The sequence below is a fragment of the Pipistrellus hanaki genome (assembly GCF_964339955.1).
Source record: "Pipistrellus hanaki genome assembly, chromosome: 10".
Classification (NCBI taxonomy): Eukaryota; Metazoa; Chordata; class Mammalia; order Chiroptera; family Vespertilionidae; genus Pipistrellus; species Pipistrellus hanaki.
The window spans coordinates 18635149-18656463 of NC_140512.1; the positions used below are offsets into that span (position 1 = coordinate 18635149).

General features: G+C 39.8%; 1 protein-coding gene across 1 annotated transcript in view; it reads left to right on the forward strand.

Annotated features, from left to right (window-relative positions):
* Positions 1 to 415: 415 nt before the first annotated feature.
* The window catches only part of PTPN12 (protein tyrosine phosphatase non-receptor type 12), an 80644-nt gene continuing 59744 nt past the window's right edge, over positions 416 to 21315 (forward strand). Inside the window, exon 1 of the mRNA XM_084897822.1 lies at positions 416 to 635. Coding sequence (XP_084753948.1) covers positions 537 to 635 — 99 coding nt within the window. The 5' untranslated portion in view covers positions 416 to 536. The remainder of the gene's footprint in view (positions 636 to 21315) is intronic.

The window sequence follows — 21315 nt, forward strand, 5'->3', positions numbered from 1 at the left end:
GGGCGGAGCCGAACGAACGCGGGGCCCCGCGTCTGGGTGGCGGCGGCCGGGGGCGCGCCCGTGGGGAGAGGCGGCGGCGGCGGCGGCGGCTGCTGGTGGGGCGGGAGGGGGGAGTAAAAAGGAAGAACCGGGAAAGGGGGGGCAGGGCGAGCGGAGAGCCGTGTTCCTGAGGCGGTGGCGGCGTCTCGGACGGAGGAGGCGGCGGCGGAGGGCGGGGAAGGAGGATGGAGCAAGCTGGGGGTTGGGGCTGGCGCTAGCTGCCGCGTCCTGGGGGAGAGAGCGGCGGCTGCTTCTGGAAGTTGTAGGGTCGGTGCCGGGCCGGTGCGGCCGCCGGGAGCGGCGGGGAGGACGAGGAGAAGGAGGACGAGGAGGAGGAGGAGGAGGGGGCAGCGGGGGGTTAGCCAGCGGGGGGCCGCGCGGGAGAAGGGCGAGCCGGGGGCAGCGAGCTGGGGAAGACGGAGGAGCGGGCTCTGCGCCGGGCGGGCGGGCGGCGGCGGGGCGGCCAGCAGCCACCGCAGCCGGGGGGACGCGGGAGGATGGAGCAAGTGGAGATCCTGAGGAAATTCATCCAGAGGGTCCAGGCCATGAAGAGTCCGGACCACAATGGGGAGGACAACTTCGCTCGGGACTTCATGGTGAGTCCTTTCCCCTCCCGCGTTGTGGAGCCTCCTCCGGGCGGCCGGCGCTTTGTGTGCGACAGAGGGGCGGAGAGGCGCGCACCCACCCACCCACCCACCCCCCCCGGGGACCGGGGGGTCCCGGGGGGTCCCGGAGGCCTCCGCCCCTCGGCGCCTTCCCCTGATCCCGCGGCCGCGGCCACCTCCGCCGGCGCTCGGGGCGCCGAGGGAGAGGCCACCGGGCCGATCCGCAGCCAGCGCCGCCGCCGCCGACGACCACCTATTGTTTCTGGTGCCGGGGATCGGAGGCGAGTGAGGTCTCTGGTCCCCTCCCCGTCCACCCTGCCCCTCCCGGGAGCACCCGGGCCGGTGTCTGCTTAGGGAGCGGATCGCGGCTAGTGGGGGGACCGGGGCGTGGAGGTTGGCATTCCTAGGCGGGGTCCCCGGACTCAAAGCTGCGGTCTCCCCAGTGGGCGAGGTACGAGTTCCGCGAATGGTTACGTATCTCAACCGCCTGGGAGGAGGGAGGGAGGGAGCGAGAGGATGGTCTCTGAGGGGTCTCTGGGTTTGCCTAATTCCCATGGATCCCTCGGTCCGGGATCTCTCTCTCGGCTCCTGGGAACCTGATCGCAGAGACAGAGTGGGGGTCCGAGTGACTGTAGGTGGAGGGGGTGAGGGCGTGTGTGTGTGTGTGTGTGTGTGTGTGTGTGTGTGTGTGTGTGAGGCTTATCCCGGAGGAAACCTTCAGGCTCCCCAGGGGCTATTGCCGAAGGCGGAGGGGATGTGACTATCACTTCCTATCCGGGGTGGGGGTGGGGAGCTCGGGAACAATAGTCCTGGCGGGGCGGAGGCGACGTTGCGGGCCGGAGCCCGGAGCCGGGAGATAACCTTCGCCGCCTTCCCCCCTCTCCCTCCCCCCCTTTCCGCCTTGTGCTGGTGCTGGCGGGCCGGGAAGGAGGTGAGAAGGCTGTAGTTTGTGAAATCGGTCTATAGGAACATCCCGTGGAGGGGGTCAGGTCCGAAGGCGTGGGACCCGAAGTCGACTTCCTACATTGCCGGCCGCTCTTGCCCCCCTCCCTCCGCCTTCCCCCCTTATTTTCCTGCCGGACAAACGTTCCTTTAGGGCTGTTTCCCGGCCCAGGAGGCAGTGGTGGCGGCGGCTGCTCCTACGGATGTTGCGCAAGAGCGGGGCGTTGGAAGCCCTGGAGGTCTGGGGCATGGAAAAGGAAGTGGGGCTCGGGGAAGCGGTTCCTGCCTTCAGCCTTGGCGGGATTTGGGAGTGGGAAGTCGGCTAGGGGGAATTGTGTTCCCGGGCAATGGTCATCCCAAGAAGAACCGTTTAACCCCCCTATCTTTTTTCTTCTTTCTTTTTTTTTTTTTTGGATTGTGAAGAGTGTACACAGCTCATGCACAGAACATCAGCGAGCAGCACACATTGTTTCGTTTTTTGCTTCAAAGTAGTTTTAATTGTTTACAGAGTGCAGGTGAAATGGCTTTTAGTACTTTTCCACATGTTAGAGAGACTTCGGTCCAGGAAAGCGTTAGCGTTAAGATGAAGACCTTACGGATCCACTGTGCTGCTGAGCTTTGTGATTCCCGCCTTTCTAGACCAGTAATAGAGGACAGGAGTAAGGTTTGGTTAGTACCTTTGGACGTTGGAAAAATATATTTAAATAACCTATGCTTGTTTTAAGCATTTTTCTCTTAACATTTAGCTTATGTATTTTTTTTTTTTAAATGTACGTTTTGATCAGAGAAGGGTAAAGAAAAGAGGACTTTTCCCTTAATACCGAGAATTTTGATGGTGGTGGTGTCTTTGAATAGTATCAAACCTTGATGAAGACCCCGTTTTACTATAGCAAAATAGAATAATATATTTGCTTAGAATATTTAAAGCACTGAAAACTAGTCTTTTGCAGGCTTATTTTGGTTATGGAAGGATAAGAGGTGAGGTCTTTGGCCACTTCTTTGCATGCTAGTCTTCTTGTTATCCCTAGACTTATCCTGTCAGGAAGGAGCATTGTCTGGTGATGCGCACCAGCAGGACAGGTGCCCAGTCTCTGAACTGTACTGGGAAGTAGCTCTAGGGTTCATGCTTTAGGGATGAGTCAGGAATTCCTGTTGAAAATTTCATTTCTCAAGGACTGAATGAGTTTTCCTTTTCCTTCCATAATACCTAGGAATAGGAGGCGATTTTACATTTGAGATTTGATGACTAAGGCCATTATTTTGTAGTGCTTGCTTTTAATTCCCTGACTTGATAAGCAATAGCTATAATTAATGCTGCTAGTTGGTGCTCCTTTTCCCCTTGCCTGCAAGATTGGAGGGAAACTGTACCTCTGCCATAGAGAGAGAATAGTCTATAACATAGAAGAGATTAGCTTATTTTAGCATTTTAGAATGGAGCCTTAGATATAATCTAGCTAGTATAATCCTATTCAGTTATAATGTTCATCATTTCCAATCTGGAAATTATCTTCTATAATAATAAAATCGTAATATGCTAATCAGACTGGACATTCTTCCGGACAACCTTCTGGACGAAGCTGTGGCTGCGTGGCTGTGAGGGAAGCCTGGGTCTTGGGTGGGGAGGGAAGCTGGTGCTGGCAGCTGCGGGAAGGAAGGCCTACTCTTGCACGAATTTCAAACCCCTGGCCTCTAGTATTATAGAATAATAATTAAAATAATGCTCTCCCTTTGAAAAGCATCTGAACTATACTCTTTTGCCCTCGCCGGTTTTACTCAGTGGATAGAGCATTGGCCTGTGGATTGAAGGGTCCCAGGTTCGGTTCTGGCCAAGGGTACATGCCCAGTTTTCGTACTCTGTCCCCAGTGTGGGGTCGGCAGGAGGTAGCCAATCAACGATTCTCTCTCATCATTAATGTTTCTGTCTATCCCTTCCTCTCTGAAATCAATTAAAAATAAACTTGCCCTTTCCATTTTTCTATCCAGCCTTTCTATAGTCCTGCGAATTTTCAACCTTTTTCATCTTGTGGTATATAAACTATTTACTAAAATTTTGCAGCACATCAAAAAATATATATTTTTGCTGATCTGACAAAAATGGTATAATTTTGATTTCATTCACACCAGATGGCTATTGTTCTGTTGGTGGTTGTCATTTTTAAATTTGACAGTTGAAGGGAAAAGAGGTCAGTGCCCCTGACTAAATAGGTATTCCTTGTCTTAAAAATTCTTGTAGTGCTCTGGTTGAAAATTGCAGCTATAGTCCCATTACCAAAAGACTATCTTTTTTAATGTTTTAAAAAATATCTAACATTTTAATTTAAGCAAATAGGCTTGAACTATATATACCCTGTTTCCCCAAAAATATTATATTAATGTGTCTTACATTAATTTTTTCTCCCAAAGTTGCACTAGGTCTTGTTTTCAGGGGATTTCTTATCTTTCCATGTGCTAGGTCTTATTTTCGGGGAAACACGGTACTAGTTTATATCTTCCTTTAGACGTGGGTTTATAAGTATATGTAGATCAGTATAGTTCCTTTTAAAAATTTTACTGAAGTACAGTTGACAGCAGTAAGTCGGTTAATGTTTTCTTTTTTATAAAATACATTTTATTGATTTCAGAATGTAAGTGAGAGGGAGAGAGCAAAACATCGATGATGAGAGAGAAACATTGATCTGCTGCCTGCTGTATGCAGCTCCTGGGGATTGCGTCTGCAAATTGGACTCAGCCCCTGATGGGAATCAAACCTGTGACCTCTTGATTCTTGGGCCACTGAGGCTGGGCTTGTCTGATAATGTTTTCATGCTTCTCTGTGGCCATACCTCATATGTCATTTTATATTCTTGGTTGTTTTTTTCAGCTTAACATTTTGATCATTTGAAAAAAATTGTTTTAAGCTGCTTCATATTTCACCTGGCAACTAATGTTAACCATTTCCTTGTGGTTGAATGTTTAGACCATTTATTTTCTGCTCTTTTTAAAAAATATGTATTTTATTGATTTTTTTTTTTGTACAGAGAGGAAGGGAGAGAGATAGAGAGTCAGAAACATCAATGAGAGAGAGTCATCGATCAGCTGCCTCCTGCACACCCCCCACTGGGGATATGCCAGCAACCAAGGTACATGCCCTTGACCGGGTCGAACCCGGAGCCCTTCAGTCCCCAGGCCGACGCTCTATCCATTGAGCCAAACCGGTCCCGGCTATTTTCTGCTCTTATATATCATACTTCTGTACCTAACATTTATGCATAAAACTTTATTTTTGGCTGAAACGGGTTTGGCTCAGTGGATAGAGCGTCATCCTGGGGACTGAAGGGTCCCAGATTCGATTTTGGTCAAAGGGCATGTACCTTGGTTGCGGGCACATCTCGAGAGGGGAGTATGCAGGAGGCAGCTGATGGATATTTCTCTCATCGATGTTTCCAACTCTCTGTCCCTCTCCCTTCCTGTCTGTAAAAAAACAACAATAAAATATATTTAAAAGTATTAAAAAAAAAAACCCAAAAACTTTATTTTGGATTATTGCATAAGGTATCTTCTAGTACTGGAAGTAAACATTTAATACACATTTATAAGTAATTTTTTAAAAAAGTGTCATTTATACAACTGTCAGTAATATACAAATGTTCATATAATTATCTTGATCTTTGATAATTTGATGGTTGGAAATGGTATTTTGTTTTAATTTGAATTTCTTATGTTTTAATTTGACTTTCCTGATGATTAGTGAGGAAAGAAATTTTTCCATCTGTCATTAACTAGTCTATGAGTTGTCACACCTGTCTTTTACTCCCATCTCTGCCATAGGTTAACTACCTGACTTTGGGCAGGCCACTTAACAGAAAATGAAATGACTGAGTTCTCCCAACTTTAAAAGAAGAATAATGTACCTCTTTTACGGAGCTGAAGTATGGGACTCATATTTCATTTAACAAATTATTGTGCTAAGGTCTATATGTCTTCATAGTTGAAGATAACTAGAGATAGAAGGAAATAAGTATTTGGGCTTTTGTTTTTAGTAATTTCCTTTGGCTTTTTAAAGTTTTTTCATGTCTAATCTCAAATAGATTTGTTCTGATCAGAGTAAATTTTAATGTGCATTAGATGTGAATTTCAAGGGATGTAGGCTATAAAAATGCTTTTGCAAATAGTAATTCTGAAAGAACTGCTCAAAACCAGTTTGCTTGCTTTGTTATGATTAAATAATTATTGTATTGTTTTTATTTTACTACAGAATGTTAGTGATTTTATAAATCATTTTAAGTAGAAAGGAAATTAGCATTTTTCTGTTAAAAATTTTTTATTGATTTCAAAGAGGAAGGGAGAGGGAGAGATAGAAACATCAATAATGAGAGAGAATAGCCGAAACCGGTTTGGCTCAGTGGATAGAGTGTCGGTCTGCGGACTGAAAGGTCCCAGGTTCGATTCCGGTCAAGGGCATGTACATTGGTTGCGGGCACATCCCCTGTAGGGGATGTGCAAGAGGCAGCTGGACGATGTTTCTCTCATCGACGTTTCTAGCTCTCTCTCTCCCTCTCTGTAAAAAGTCAATAAAATAAAAAATAAAAAATGAGAGAGAATAATTAATTGGCTTCTTCCTGCATGCACCCCTGGTATGTGCCTTGACCAGGAATCAAACCGTGATCCCTGGTTTATGCTCAACCATTGAGCAACACTGGCCAGGCAGAAATTAACATTTTCCTTCCTACTATATACTAAATGTATATATATTTAAAAATATTTTTATTGATTTCAGAGAGGAAGGGAAAGGGAGAGAGAAAGAAATACCATTGATTGGTTGCCTCCTGCACGCCCCCCACTGGGGATTGAGCCCGCATCCTGAGCATGTGCCCTTGACCAGAATCAAACCCAGGACCCTTCAGTCCGCAGACCAACACTAGCCACTGAGCCAAACCAGGTAGGGCTGCCAGATATTTTGCAGTCTTTTTTTAATTCTTTATTGTTGAAAGTATTATATATGTCTCCTTTTTCCCCCATTGACCTCTCCCGGGCCCCTCCCACCCCTCAGCACATGCCCTCAGCCCCCTACTGTCGGTCCGTTGGTTGTGCTTATATGTATGCATACAAGTCCTTTGGTTGATCTTTTATCCCTGACCCTCCCCTGCCTTCTCTCTGAGGTTTGCCAGTTTGTTTTATGTTTCTATGTCTCTAGATCTATTTTTGTTCATCAGTTTATGTTGTTCATTATATTCTACAAATGAGTGAGATCATGTGATACTTATCTTTCTCTGGCTTATTTTGCTTAGCATAATGCTCTTCAGGTCCATTCATGCTCTTGTGAATGCTAAAAGTTCTTTCTTTTTTACAGCAGCATAGTATTCTATTGCAGTGTTTTTCAACCTTTTTTGGGCAAAGGCACACTTGTTTCATGAAAAAAATCATGAGGCACACCACCATTAGAAAATGTTAAAAAATTTAACTCTGTGCCTATATTGACTATATATAAAGTAATTCTCTTGAATAGGAATCAAACACAAAGAAAGTATTTTATAATTACTTTATTATGAAATATTAAGTAAACAAAATAGTGAAAAATTATAAAATTCTTGTCTTGTCTGCACCTACGGCACACTGCCGCGGAACAGCGGTTGAAAAACGCTGTTCTATTGTATAGATGTACCACAGTTTTTTAATCCCCTCATCTGCTGATGGGCACTTAGGCTGTTTCCAAATTTTAGCTATTGGAAATTGTGCTGCTATGAAAATAGGGACATATATATCCTTTCTGATTGGTGTTTCTGATTTCTTGGGATACATTCCTAGAAGTGGGATTACTGGGTCAAATGGCAGTTTCATATTTAATTATTTGAGGAAACTCCATACTGTTTTCCACAGTGGCTACACCAGTCTGCATTCCCGCCAGCAGTATACGAGGGTTCCTATTTTACAGTCTTTTTTTTTCTTTTTAATCTAATATATTTTATTGATGTTTTTACAGAGAGGAAGGGAGAGGGATACAGAGTTAGAAACATCGATGAGAGAGAAACATCTATCAGCTGCCTCCTAAACACTCCCCACTGGGAATGTGCCCTCAACCAAGGTATATGCCCTTGACCAGAATCGAACTTGGGACCCTTGAGTCCGCAGGCCTGACGCTCTATCCACTAAGCCAAACCAGTTAGGGCTATTTTACAGTCTTACTGAACAAATCAACAATTTATGAGATAGATATAACATGTATTTTACAGATGAGGAAATGGTCTGGGAAGTATCTTGCCTGACTTTAAAACCTCTGTTCTTTTATCCAGTTTCTCCAGATTGCATCTGAGGTCCCTAAGGACCTGGCTGGGACTAAGTTAGTGGTGGTGGTGGTGGTGGTGAGGGTGGGCAAAACAGCATACAGTGAAAGTTTTAAATTTGAAATGTTTAGGGAGGGATAGATAATCTGCTATAAGTAGTGCAACAGTTCTCGTACCTTTTGGTCTCAAGAGTCCTTTACAATCTTAAAATTATGGAGGACCCTAAAGAGTTATCTATTTACTACATTAGAGATTACAACAAATATTTAAAAAAATAATTTACTTTCAAATAGTGATATTAAACCCATTCAATTGTAACTTATATACTACATTTTAATTCAAAAAATTAGTGTGAAGAATTGTTTTTATATTTTTGTAAATTTATTTAATATCTGGCTTAATAGAAGAGAGTTGGATTCTCACACCTACTACATTCATAACGTTGCAATGTCACATCTCACACAGTATCATGTGTCAATTGCCCTCTGGAAAACTCCACTGTACACACCTAAGAAAATGAAAGTAATAAAAACTTATTACATTAATGTCTGTGCATTCTCATATTTACAAATGAGGAAACATAACAGTATTATTAAGGAAAGAGTTGATGTCATAGGCTCTCTCCAGTGATCTTGGGTTGGGCATCCCTGAACCATACTTTGAGAACCAGGGAGGTCATACATGGTATAGGCTAAAGGTAATGCTGAGAAAATTAGGTAGGGGGTCAGATTGTTGCATCTATGATATATTCTATTTTATATATTAGTAATAGTAATTTTTAACAGTTCTACACTGCAATTCTTAGATTCACATGGAAAGTGGGTAGGTGTGTAAAAAATAGACAGGTTAGCTGCCAACAGTCCAGCAGTATTTCCCCACCTCCAACTGCCACGACCTCCCTACCCTGTCTCCTTTTCCAGCCTGCTTTACTATAAGCCTTCAGTTACATCATTCAGACAGGTTCTGGTAGGAAATCTGAGACCCTACTATAGGTCTCTGGAAAACCCCTGCCTTTTTTAAGAAAGGTAACCAGTCATCTGACAGATTAGTGTTGTAGAAAAGTTGATTCTAATGTCAGTATGAAGGATGAATTAGCAGGTGTAGAGTAGCATTTTGGAAGTTAAACTGGAAGAAGTTAGGTGAGAGTTTGAAGTAAACCTAACTAAAACTAGTGGGTCCCTGACCAGTGTGGCTCAGAGCATCGTCCTATGCACCGAAGGATCACAGTTTGATACTGTATTGGGGCACATAGCCAGGTTGAGGTTTCAATCCCTGGTGGGTGGTGCGTATAGAAGGCAACCAATCAGTGTTTCTCATGTCGATGTTTCTTTCTCCCCCTCCTTTCCTCTCTGCAGTATCAGTGAAAAGTATGTCCTCAGGTGAGAATTTAAGAAAATAAAGTAATGGAATAGAGAGTTTATAGACGATCTGATAAGGATTAAGAAAGAAATCTCAATGATAGACTAGATGTTGGTAGTAAAGAAGCAAGGAGTATTGTAGTATGACTACCAGGTTTGTAGCTTGGTGTACGGTCACTCAAATTAGAAGATATTTGGTAGGATAAAGAGTAAAGGGGGGGTAACAAGTAGAGGGGATCAAGCAGGAAGGAAGTTAGACATGTTAAAACTGAGAAGCTATACTCTGGCTTCTCTTCAGATCGCATAAATCTTTTGCCTTTTACTAAAGATTTCCGTAGAGGAGAACAATTCTGAGTTTATACTCAATTTTTTGAGGCCTGGCTTTGTCAGGGCTAAAAAAAAACAAACCAAAACAAAAACTGAGGCACCTATGACACACCTAATAGTTGTGTAGAGCTCAAGAGAACTGACAGGATGGAGTTACAGATTTGGAAGTCATCGTATAAGCATGTAAGAGAGTTGAAAACATGGGAGTGAGTGAGCTTATCCAGACAAGTATATAGATTGACCAACTTTAGGTTGAAGAGCATTAGCATTTAAAGAGCAGCCCCAAAAGGAAGTACCAGTGACTTGACTTCTTTACTTAACATACAATGTTTGAGAAGGTATGATCAAAAAAGGAGGGAGGTGAACCCAAAGAATGTCAGATAACCTGAGAGAATTTGACGAAAGAAGTAGTTACCAAAGTCAAATAATTCCGGGAGGACTGGTAAGGTGAGATTTAGAAAGTACCCATTTTATTTGCCAAACAGGAGTGACTTGGTGGCTAGAAAAAGCAGTTTGGGGTTGGGATATGGGAAGAAGCCAGATTATAGTGGGTTGTGGAGAAAACAAGTGAGTGTGTATAAATTCCTTTATTTACTTTAACATTCTGAAAGTAGATGGCAGAAGTTAGAGATTGAAGGAGTACTCCCTTCGCTTTAAAAAGATAGGAAAGAATATTTTTCATATATTATCTACATGTATATGCTTTTTAAAAATAAAATGATTACTGTTCAAATACAATTTTTAAAGACAGATAACGATTAATTCAAACCTCTGAATTTTTTTTGTTTTTAATTTAAAATTTGGATTTGAAATGTTAGAAAAGAAGGAAAGACTGAAAGTCTGGTAAGATCTTATAATGCTGCACAGATTTGATAAGTATAACAATTTTTATTGTTAAACTTCAATATTGTGGCTTGTAGGTGTTTTAAAAATCAATAGCAACTCTGTTGAGATGTAATTCACCTAATATAAAATGCATTTATTGAAAGCTTTACAATTTCATAGTTTTTAGTATATTCCCACAATTGTGCAGTCATCACTATAATCAATTTTTATCCCCTCCCACTCCCCAAAGAAACCCTATACACATTAGCAGTTATTCCTCTCTCCCTCCCTCTCTCCCTCCTTCCTGTCCCTAACCCTGGGCAACCACTGATATATTTTCTACCTCCATAGATTGCTTCTTCTGGACATATGTAAATGGAATCATACAGAATGAGGTGTTTTTTTAAAAAAATATATTTTTTATTGATTTTCCACAGAGAGGAAGGGAGAGGGATAGAGAGCTAGAAACGTCGATGAGAGAGAAACATCTACCAGCTGCCTCCTGCACACCCCCTACCAGGGATGTGCCCGCATCCAATGTACATGCCCTTGACCGGAATCAAACCTGGGACCTTTCAGTCCGCAGACCAATGCTCTAACCACTGAGCCAAACCGGTTTCGGCCAGAATGAGGTGTTTTGTGACTTGACTTCTTTACTTAACATACAATGTTTTCAAGGTTCCCCTGTGTTGTAGGGATCAAAAATACTTCATTCCTTTTTTATGGTTGAACTAGAGGCCCAGTGCACAAAATTTGTGCATGGGTAGGGTCCTTAGCGGGTGCCGGTTGCCAGCTGGGGCCTCCGTTTCCCCAGCTACCTGCCACCCTAGCAGGGTGAGACTGGCTGGTTCTGCCCCCTGGTTGAACTCCGCTTGAGGGGACAATTTGCATATTACTGTAGTCTTTTATTGTATAGGATGGCCTGTTTCTGGGGAGAGGAAGCTGGGCATTGCTATGTGAAGTTATTACCTGGTCCCCACAGCCACATTTCCGGGTTGGGCTGGGCTGTGGGCCGCATTTTGCACCATGGGGTCTCAGCGGCATCTGCTGTGATTTGGTCAGCTGCCACTCCAGGTGGTGGCAGGGCCTGTGCCCACTTGTGGGAAGCCGAGTATTGCTTTGTGGACGCCAAGTCTGCAGTGCCATTTCTCTGTATAGGCCAGTGAGTGTCATGGCAGCTCCTGCATTGAGCGTCTGCCCTCTGGTGGTCAGTGTGCGTCATAATGACTGGTCATACACTTAGCATTTTATATATATAGGTGTATATATAGATAATGTTATATGGACATTCCACATTTTGTTTATCCACCTATCTTTTGAAGGACATATGAATTGTTCACACTTTAGAATATTTTGTATTCTACATCTTCTAATGTTTCCATTGTACAAAATAAACATCCCATAAAGATCATTAAGTCAAGTATTTTATGAATAATACTGTGGTGAACATTTGTGTACAAGTATTTGTTAGGATAAATGTTTTTAGTTATTTTGGGTATGTACTTAGGAATAGATTTACTGGTTAATATGGTAACTCTAATGTTTAACATTTTGAGGGATTTCCAAACTTATCTAAAACTGCTGCACATTTTACATTCCCACCAGGAGAATACACATTTTATATTCCCACCAATTTCTCTACATCTTCACTAGCGCTGTTTCTGTCTGCCTTTTTATTATAGCCATGTAGTGAATGTGAAGTGGTAATATTGTGGTGGGCTCATAGGTTTGTAAAATACCTCAGTAAGTTTACATATATGGTGCTATATGTCTCAAGTATCTTTCAAAGCTAGAGTGATAGGAAATATTTTCCAGTGTTTGCATTTGAACTAATCTCCTTGCTTTTCCAGTGCTACTGGTTTCGTTAAGATTTTCTTATTCATCCTTTAATGGATGTCCAGCCAAATGTACTTATACTAGAAGCCCAGCACGCAAAATTGTGCGGCCCAACCCACCCACGCCAGTCTTTGGTTGTTGTGGTGTTGGGCCACTGGGTTTTTATAATATAGATTTAATTAACTTCACAAGGGAAGGGAACTTTTTAAATTAACTTTCCAGACATTGCTCATTGAAACAGCCACTGAAAATTTACCTCAAGTGTTAATTCTAAAGAATTTTTTATTGCATTTGCTTTTAGAATATTGCTGGTATTTTTCCTTTAATATTTGACATTTAATTTAGAAAAGGTTTTTGAAAGGTTGAAATAGAAAATAAGACATTAACATTTATATAGATTAATTTTTTTCATGTTAAACACTACCACGTTTCTGTAGCACTCAATTAATTAGATTTATAAAAATTTACATTTTTTACTTCCCCAGACTGAAAGCCTCTGAGGTTAGAGATTGGTACTTAATTATCTGTGTCCCCTTTGCTTAAGATAGTGCTTGGTATTTAATAGGCATTAATATTAATGGCCATTGTGTGATCAGAAATTGTAGCTAGCTTAATGCTGTAAGACATTTATTCTGCAGATATATTCCTCAAATGATCCTGAGGACTTGTCTCTTAGATCAGTGTGAAAACTGCTTTTCCACCTTCTGTGTGTACATGTGTGCTTATTAGTACACAACTATGGTTGTATTTTCAATATCCACTGAAAAAGAAAATACAAGATAAAGTGCTAGACTGAATTCAATAAAACTTAAATACATATTTTATTAATTGTAATACCTTCTACATAAATATAGGAAATAGTTCAATACATTTTTTTTCCCTGTCCACTGGTGTGCATAAGAATTCAGGGAACCACTTCAAATGACTACTTGTGTATCCCCAACTGTGGGGATGTTATCTTAGAATACTAAATTTAATAAAATGTCCACTTCTAATTTTTTAAAAATACATTTGTTTCAGATAGGAAGGAAGAGGGAGGTAGAGAGAAACATCACTGATAGAGAATCGTTGATCAGCTGTCTCCTGTACATCCCCAACTGAGGATCAAGTGCACAACCAACCTGGGCATGTGTCCTTGACTGAAATTGAACCGGGGACCTTTCAGTCCACAGGCTGACGTTCTATCCACTGAGCCAAACCAGCTAGGGCTTGGTTTTTTATTTTAGATTGAATTAATAAAATCCAGATATCATATCACTGGAATTTCTTAAAAAATAGTGTTATTTTGTAATGTGGGAATTTGGGGAGTGGTTATAGAAATAGCTGTTATTTTCCTCTTACCTCATGCAGTCCTAAAATACTGCTTTCAAGTATGTAGTAAAGGAGAGACTACTTACTGGTTGAAAAATCAGGAGATTTGAATTTAAGTACCAGTGTTACTGTTCTGTGTTTCTTAAATATATTCACATAGGACCATATTAGAAACATATGGTTTTGTTTTTATTATTAAAAAATATGTTAAAAAAAAAACCCTCAAAGCTCCCTTTGACCATTTAAATAATTGGAATTTTAAATGCTTAAGCCAATTTCAAGCATCAGATCTAAGCTCTGCTCTTTTGAAACTGTAATTGTATGCCTGTCTCAATTTCTCTCTTTTTTATACCTCTAATTTTGTAAGTTTTGCCCTAGTTTAGCATAGAGGCCAGTAGGATAAAGTCTATACTGATTAGCCTGGCATTCCAGAGCCTTCTTAACATAGTGGTTCACATTACCTTTCCATTGTTAAATTCCTATACTCTGCAGTTTGTATCCTCTCTTACCTTTTGGAATAAGACATTTCTTGTCCTTGAAGCATACCTACTGAATGAATTAAATCTTGCCAGTCTGTGGTTATACTGTTGAACATACTTTTTTCCTTTGGGAAAATTTTTCTTCTATTTTATAGACCAATACTTTGAATTAGAACACTAAAAATTTAGAATGACTTCATCACATACACTGAGAAGTCAGAAGCAAAAATGTAATTCTCCCTTTCTGAGATAAATATTTTAGCCCAGTTATCTTAAAGCTCTTATTCTCCATTGTAAAATTTGATTTTTAATACCATGGGGGAAGAGCCTTTAATTAGAATTGAGTAGAAGACTGACGTGCTAAGGCACGTTCAGTGATAACCAGTTCTAAACCTCTAATCTCTTCCAACTAGAATTCCTCGTAGCTTTTTATATTTCCTGTAGTATCTAAATATTTTAAATTTATGCAGTCAATAGTCGTCTTCCCTCTGAAATTACATAAAATCTTGTTTCCATTTGTACAATATTATAGTATCTGTGAACTAGCTTATGGCAGATATACATAGTTACTCCCTAAAAGTCTTTCATGGAGAATGTAGAGTGTGGATCCTGCTAATTTCAGGCTTTGGGGTGTATGCTAATATCTACATTTCTTGTAATGACTGTTTTTAAATGTAACCTACACTTAAAAAGCTATTTAATATTTGAGTAGCTTCCCTGATAGACTCCAGAGGAATGCAGAAACGTGCCCTGTTATCTTTTCTTGGATCCTGCCATCAGCCATTCGTACAAAAGGTATTAATTCAATGCCTACTATGGCCTAGGCACAGTGTTTAGAATTGGCAATTGAAAATATGATAGTCTGTTTACCTACTTTGAATACACTTTGTGAGAAGCAGCAGGAAATTTTCCTGGGAGCAGTAGATGCCCTTCAGGGGGTTGGTAAATCCTACCGATTTATTATAATACTTTGTGTGTAAGCCTATTGGAGTGGGCTTGGGTGGGGGCAGCATGGAGTAGAAAAATGTTCATAGCTCTTAGGTTCTCAAGGACTTTGATTCCAAAAGCCTAGGCTAGTAAAAAGACAGCAAAGTTTGGAGCCATGCAGGAATTAATTTCTACCCTGGCCTTGCTGTGATATAAGCAGTTTATCTGGGAAATTGGGGATATAATATCTATCAAGATAATATGTATGTGAAGCTTCTCACATAGAAGTATGTAGAAGATACTCAATAATAATTCAAGACATCATATTACTCTAATGTAAATGTATTCAAGATTGAAATCATAGTGGCAAAAAAGAGACTAAATCTGCCTGAAAAATCAGACAGTTTCTGCAAAGAGGCCCTATTGGATATTTTCGCCAGTACTTGTTTTTTGTTGATTTATTGATAATAGCCATTCTAGTAGGTGTGAGGTGATATTTCATTGTAGTTTTCATGTGCATCCTCTGATGATAAGTGACGTTGAGCATTTTTTCATTTGTCTATTAGTCATCTGTATGTCCTTTTTGGAGAATTGTCTATTTAGGTCCTTTGCATACATATACATATACATATACATATACATATACATATACATATACATATACAATTGTTTATCTTCTTTTTGTTGAGGTGTATGCGTTCTTTATGTATTTTGGAAGTTAATCCCTTATCAGATATATCACTGGTGAATATGTTCTCCCATACAGTGGTTTCCCTTTTTCATTTTGATAATAATTTCTTTGCTGGCGAGAATTTAGAGAAAAGGGAACCCTAGAACACTGCTGGTGGGAATGCAGACTGGTACAGCCACTGTGGAAAACAGTATGGAGTTTCCTCAAAAAATTAAAAATGGAACTTTCATTTAACCCAGCAATCCCACTTCTGGGAATATATCCTAAAATCCTTCTTAACATAGTGGTTCATATTACCTTTCCATTGTTAAATTCCTATACTCTCAGTATGTATCCTTTCTTACCTCTCTTATCAATCAGAAAAAATATAAGCACTCCCTATGTTCATAGAAGCCTTACCTACAATAGCTAAGATCTGGAAACAACCCAAGTGCTCATCAGTAGATGAGTGGATAAAAAAGCAGTGATACATATACGTAATGAAATACTATCCTGTCTAATAAAGCGGGAATATCCAAATTGACCATCACTCCATCTCAAAGATGGGGGCATCCAGTCCCCTCCATCCCAATGGAGTCCCCCATTCCTTTTAGCTCTCGCTGCAGTGAGGGGCAAACAGGCCCCCACAGAGAGCAGACAGCAGGACCCTGCTTGCCCTTGGCCACGGCGGTGAGGAGCAAGTAGGCCCCCACAAAGACATACAGCAGGGCCTGGGGTGGTGTTGAGAGGCAGGTCCACAAAGAGCAGAGAACCAGAGGGAGCGGGCCTAAGCCATCTGTAGGACATCCTCTAAGGCTCCCAGATTGGAGAGGGTGCAGTTCAGGATGGGGGAAAACTTTTGAAATAAGTGATTGCTTGACATCATAGAATTTAACATTTCTGCAGTCTGTCAATTGTTTGTCAGAATCTTTTGCCTTATAGTTGAGTGTGGATTGAACATGTTAGTGTCCCATGTCTATTAATATTCTTTAAAAATGCTGGGCATAAATTATTTTAATCACAAGGTGGTATAAAGAGGTGGCTTCATCTCTGCAAACTTGTCAGTGAAAGCATTTCTGTTCATATGCCTTTAGTATTCTACTAATTATGTGTATTTTGATAAACAGTGTGTTCCTTCCAGTGGTTTTAAAGTCTGCTCTATCAATGTAACAACTTAATTGAAACCTAAAATTTTCTGTTGAGAGTACAGCTTAACACTAATTTAGTATGTAAAAGTAAGACAAATAGGTTTCTTTTTGCCTACAGAAGTTGTATAAACATATTAAATGTCACCTATATTTCTTAAACATCAGAGTTGGAGTGAGTCATACATAAAATTATTCTGAGTTTGTTTCATTTAAATAAGTGAGTAAGTCTGACTTTTCTGGTAAATCCACCCTATTTGAATGGCAGTGTGGCTTTATGATCCCTTTCTAAGGGAATTTTCAATAGAGATGAAGAAATGAAGATGGAGGCAAATACGTGCAAAACTGAACACAGTATTATAGGACAAAGTTCCATGAAGATCCTTTTTTGTTGTTATTACAGCTTCTTTATTGTAGTAAAATGTACATAATAAAATTTACCATTTGTAATCATTATTAAGTATACAGTTCAGAGGCATTAAGTACATTGACATTGTTGTCCAATGTGAATTCTTAGAAGAAGTTTAAGTTTTAAAAATTTGGCTCTCAAAAGAAATTTCAATGGTACTGTTGATATTTGACTCTGTTGACTAATGAGTTTGCTGACCACTGGGTTAGGAGAAAATGAAGAGACTAGTCATCCTCATGAAGGTGATAATTAAATCTTACTTTTTAAAAAATATGTTTTTATTGATTTCGGAGAGAGAGAAAGAGAGAGAAAAAAAAAAATCAATAATGACAGGAATCATTGATTGGGTGCCTCCCGCACGCCTGCTTGGGGATCAAGCCTGCAACCCAGACATGTTCCCTGACCAGGAATCAACCGTTACCTGGTTCATGGGTTGACGCTCAACCACTGAGCTACACCAGCTGGGTTTACTTTTTTCTTTTACTGTGTCTGGACCCAGTATGTCAGCAAACTGAAAATATAGATTTAAAAAATCTTACTAGTTAATTCATGAGTAGAGCATAACAGTCTAATGTTATAGTGTGTAGCCTAGTAATCTGAGATATTTGTATGGCACCCACAGCCAGCTGGTTCACCTTACTATACTGGATAGGACATTTAATTTCTATGTAAACAACTATACTGGCTTTGTTTTCCTTTTTTAAAAGAAATGTGTAATTGTGGTGAAATGCATATAGCATAAAACTTACCATCATAATCATTTGTAAGTGTACATTTCCGTATTGTTGAGTACATTCATATTGTTGTACACCCATTCTCTAGAACTCTTCATCTTGAAAAACTGAAACTCCATATCCATTAAAATACTCCCATTTCTCTCCTCTCCTCTGGTCCTGGCAACCACCATTCTATAATATTTTCTATCTCTCTGACTTTGGCTACTCTAGATCACATGTGTCAAACACAAGGCTCGCGGGCCAAATCCAGCCCGCCAGGCCTTGCAATGTGGCCCGCACCGCGCTGTCATCACTGCACTCCGCTGTCAGTTTATGACATTGTCAGTTTATGACTGTTCAGTAAACCATTCGGCCCGCGATTTAGGCTGGATTTTAGATTTTGGCCCCTTCTCTGATTGAGTTCGACACCCCTACTCTAGATACTTCATTTAAGTGTGGAGTCATTCAATGTTTATCTTTTTGTGGTTGACTTATTTCAATTATCATAATGTTTTCAAGGTCCGTCCATGTTGTAGCATGTATAAGATTTCCCGCCTTTTTAAGGCTGAATAATATTACATTGTATATGTAAACCACAATTATTTTTCCATTTGTCCATTAATGGGCACTTGAGTTGCTTCCACTTCTTGGCTATTGTGAATAATGTTGCTATGAACATGAGTGTACACATATCTGTTTTGAGACCTTACTTTCAATTCTTTCAGTATATACCCAGAAGTAGAATAACGGTCATATGATAACTCAAATTTTAATTTTTTTTTTAAGGACCTGACTGTTTTTCATAGTGGCTGCACCATTTTATATTTCCACCAACAGTCCACCAATTTATCCACATTTTCACCAACCCTTTAAAAAAAAAAAATAGCCATTGTAATAGGTGCCATGTGCTATTTTGTTGTTTTGGTTTGATTTTCCTTCTGATTAATGATTTTTCCATATGCTTGGTGGCATTTATATATCTTTGAAGAAGTATTTACTCAAGTCATTTGCCCATTTTTTAATTGTATTTTTTTGTTGTTGAGTTATAATTCTTTATATCATAAAGATTCTACATGTGTGTTTCTACATATCCATCTTTAACACAAAGAGAAACACCAGTTTATGAAAGTTTAACAATCATAATGAAACAATACTGTGATTCACTTTCAAAGTAAACGGTTATCATCATCTAGGATGATGTGATAAGTCACACCACTTATTAATGTGACTTCAAAATTCCATTTTAATTCATTGTTCATACAATTAGTTAAAATTATTTTTTCCTTCAAGATTATTATACAGATTGCCATACCTTTTGTCTCAGTAAAGTTTCTGCTGGACAAAATACTAGTAAATTCTCTTTAGAGTTTGACCATGGTTTGGAAAGTGGTTACACTGTCACATCTTTTACCGTATTTTCTGGCGTATAAGACGACTTTTGAAACGAAAAAAAGTCAACCGAAAATCGGGGGCAAAGACCAAAATTGTACAAAAATTACCTGCAGATCTTGACGGCAAAGTAAGTCTTTTCTTTGAAGTGGGGGGTAGTCTTATACAGCGAATATAGGCCTAAACCTATGTTTTAACTGTAAAATTAGGGGGTTGTCTTATACGCCGGAAAATACGGGTATTTAAAATTTTGGCTTATGTCTCTTTCATTGTATTGTCTTTATCTGGTTTTAGTATTAGGGTGATGCTGGCTTCATAGAATGAGCTTGGAAGCTTTCCTTCCTCTTAAATTTTTTAGAATAGTCTGAGGAGGATATTCAGAAATGTAAAAGTTAAAAGCATGATAGGGAGAAGAGAAACTTGCTAAAAGATAAAATCCGAGGAGAGAACACCAATGTTTAGATGCCGGTAAGAAGAGGAACCAGAAAGGACTTATTGGCAGGTGAGAGAAGAATTAAGAGACAGCTGTTTCAATGGAATCTAAGAAAGGAGTTAAGCACTCATCAGTGTTTTAAAAATAAAACTATATGATGTGTTTTTGAGATTTAGATGCTGTTTGGAGATTATTGGTAACTTCATAAAGTACTTTCAGAATGTTTTCAGAGGATTCATGGTTAATGGTTCACCAGGAAATGTAAGTTTCTCTTTAAAAGTTTGGTCTGTTGATCACAGCTTTGTGGTAGTCTGGTCAAGCAAAAGATCATTTATTTCCATTTAGTGGTAACTATGTATGTATTGAGCTCTCAAACTGCAAAGGTGACTCTTCCTGTGCTATATTTGTTTTGGCAAATATAGATATAAATTCTGCATGCATACTGTTAACTTGGGAGGCTTGTTTTATTTTTCATTTGGACAAGATGATATTAATATGTTAAAGTTGGAACTTAATGTTCTCAATTTTACTGTATGTTTACATATTAAGGAATGAGATTAGTGATAGATTGCTTTGGACTACTTTTTATTTTTTATTGATTTCAGAGAGGAAGGTAGAGGAAGAGAGACAGAGAAACATTCAATGATTAGGAAAAAAAAATCTTTGATCAGCTGCCTCCTGCATGCCCCACACTGGGGATAGAGCCTGCAACCTGGCATGTGCCCTGACCAGGAATCGAACTGTTACCTCCTGGCTCATAGTTTGACACTCAACCACGACCCACACCAGCAGGGCACTTTGGACTACGTTTGAGTCTGGTTTTGGCAATAGAGACGGAAGGCTAAAAAGGATTATAGTGCTCTTCTTTTTTTTAAATCAAGACACAAAACCAGATGAAGGGTGGCATAGTCAGGAGCCATAGTTTTAATATCCATATTTTAGAATTTCTGAGCAATTTGCTAGATAGATTTGGAAATTGAAGAACCACTGGTTTCATGAGTTACATGGTTAGAGGAGCATTAGATAAAGATGATGAAAAAAGGATGAAAGAAAGAGAAGAGTGATGGCTTTGTGAGTAGGAACAAGTGGAAATAAAATAATCAAACCTGGGAACACTTTTTCTCTTTGGTATTAAATATTGTCATTTCACTAAAATTAATATATATGACAAAACATTTTTATTGTTCTCAATTCAAATGGGGTTCTACTTTATTTTCATAATAATATAGCGTGGCAATAAACTTGAATTACACCTCCTAACTTATTTTGGTCTTAGAAAACACAACAGAAATACTTCCTTTTCCAATCAGAAAACAGGAGCTTTAAGAAAAGGAAAAAGTGCATTTGCTTATTGCCTAGGCTGTTGAAAAAAATCAATTAAACTTGTTGTGAAATTTTTATATTACTTTTTTCTTTTCAGTTTTTATGTTTCTCCATACTTGTTTTTTAAAATATAAGTTGTGGAACAAAGTATTATTTCAAAATAATTTCTCTAAATTAAGGTCTAATACTGCACTCATTCAGGGAGGATTATAAAATTACTATGTTAGACCTCTTTTGCTAATGGTTGATGGAATTGAACCCCACCTTCTCTGACTCAACGCAGTCCCATTGAAGTAGTAATGAAGTGTAAGAGGGGAGAGA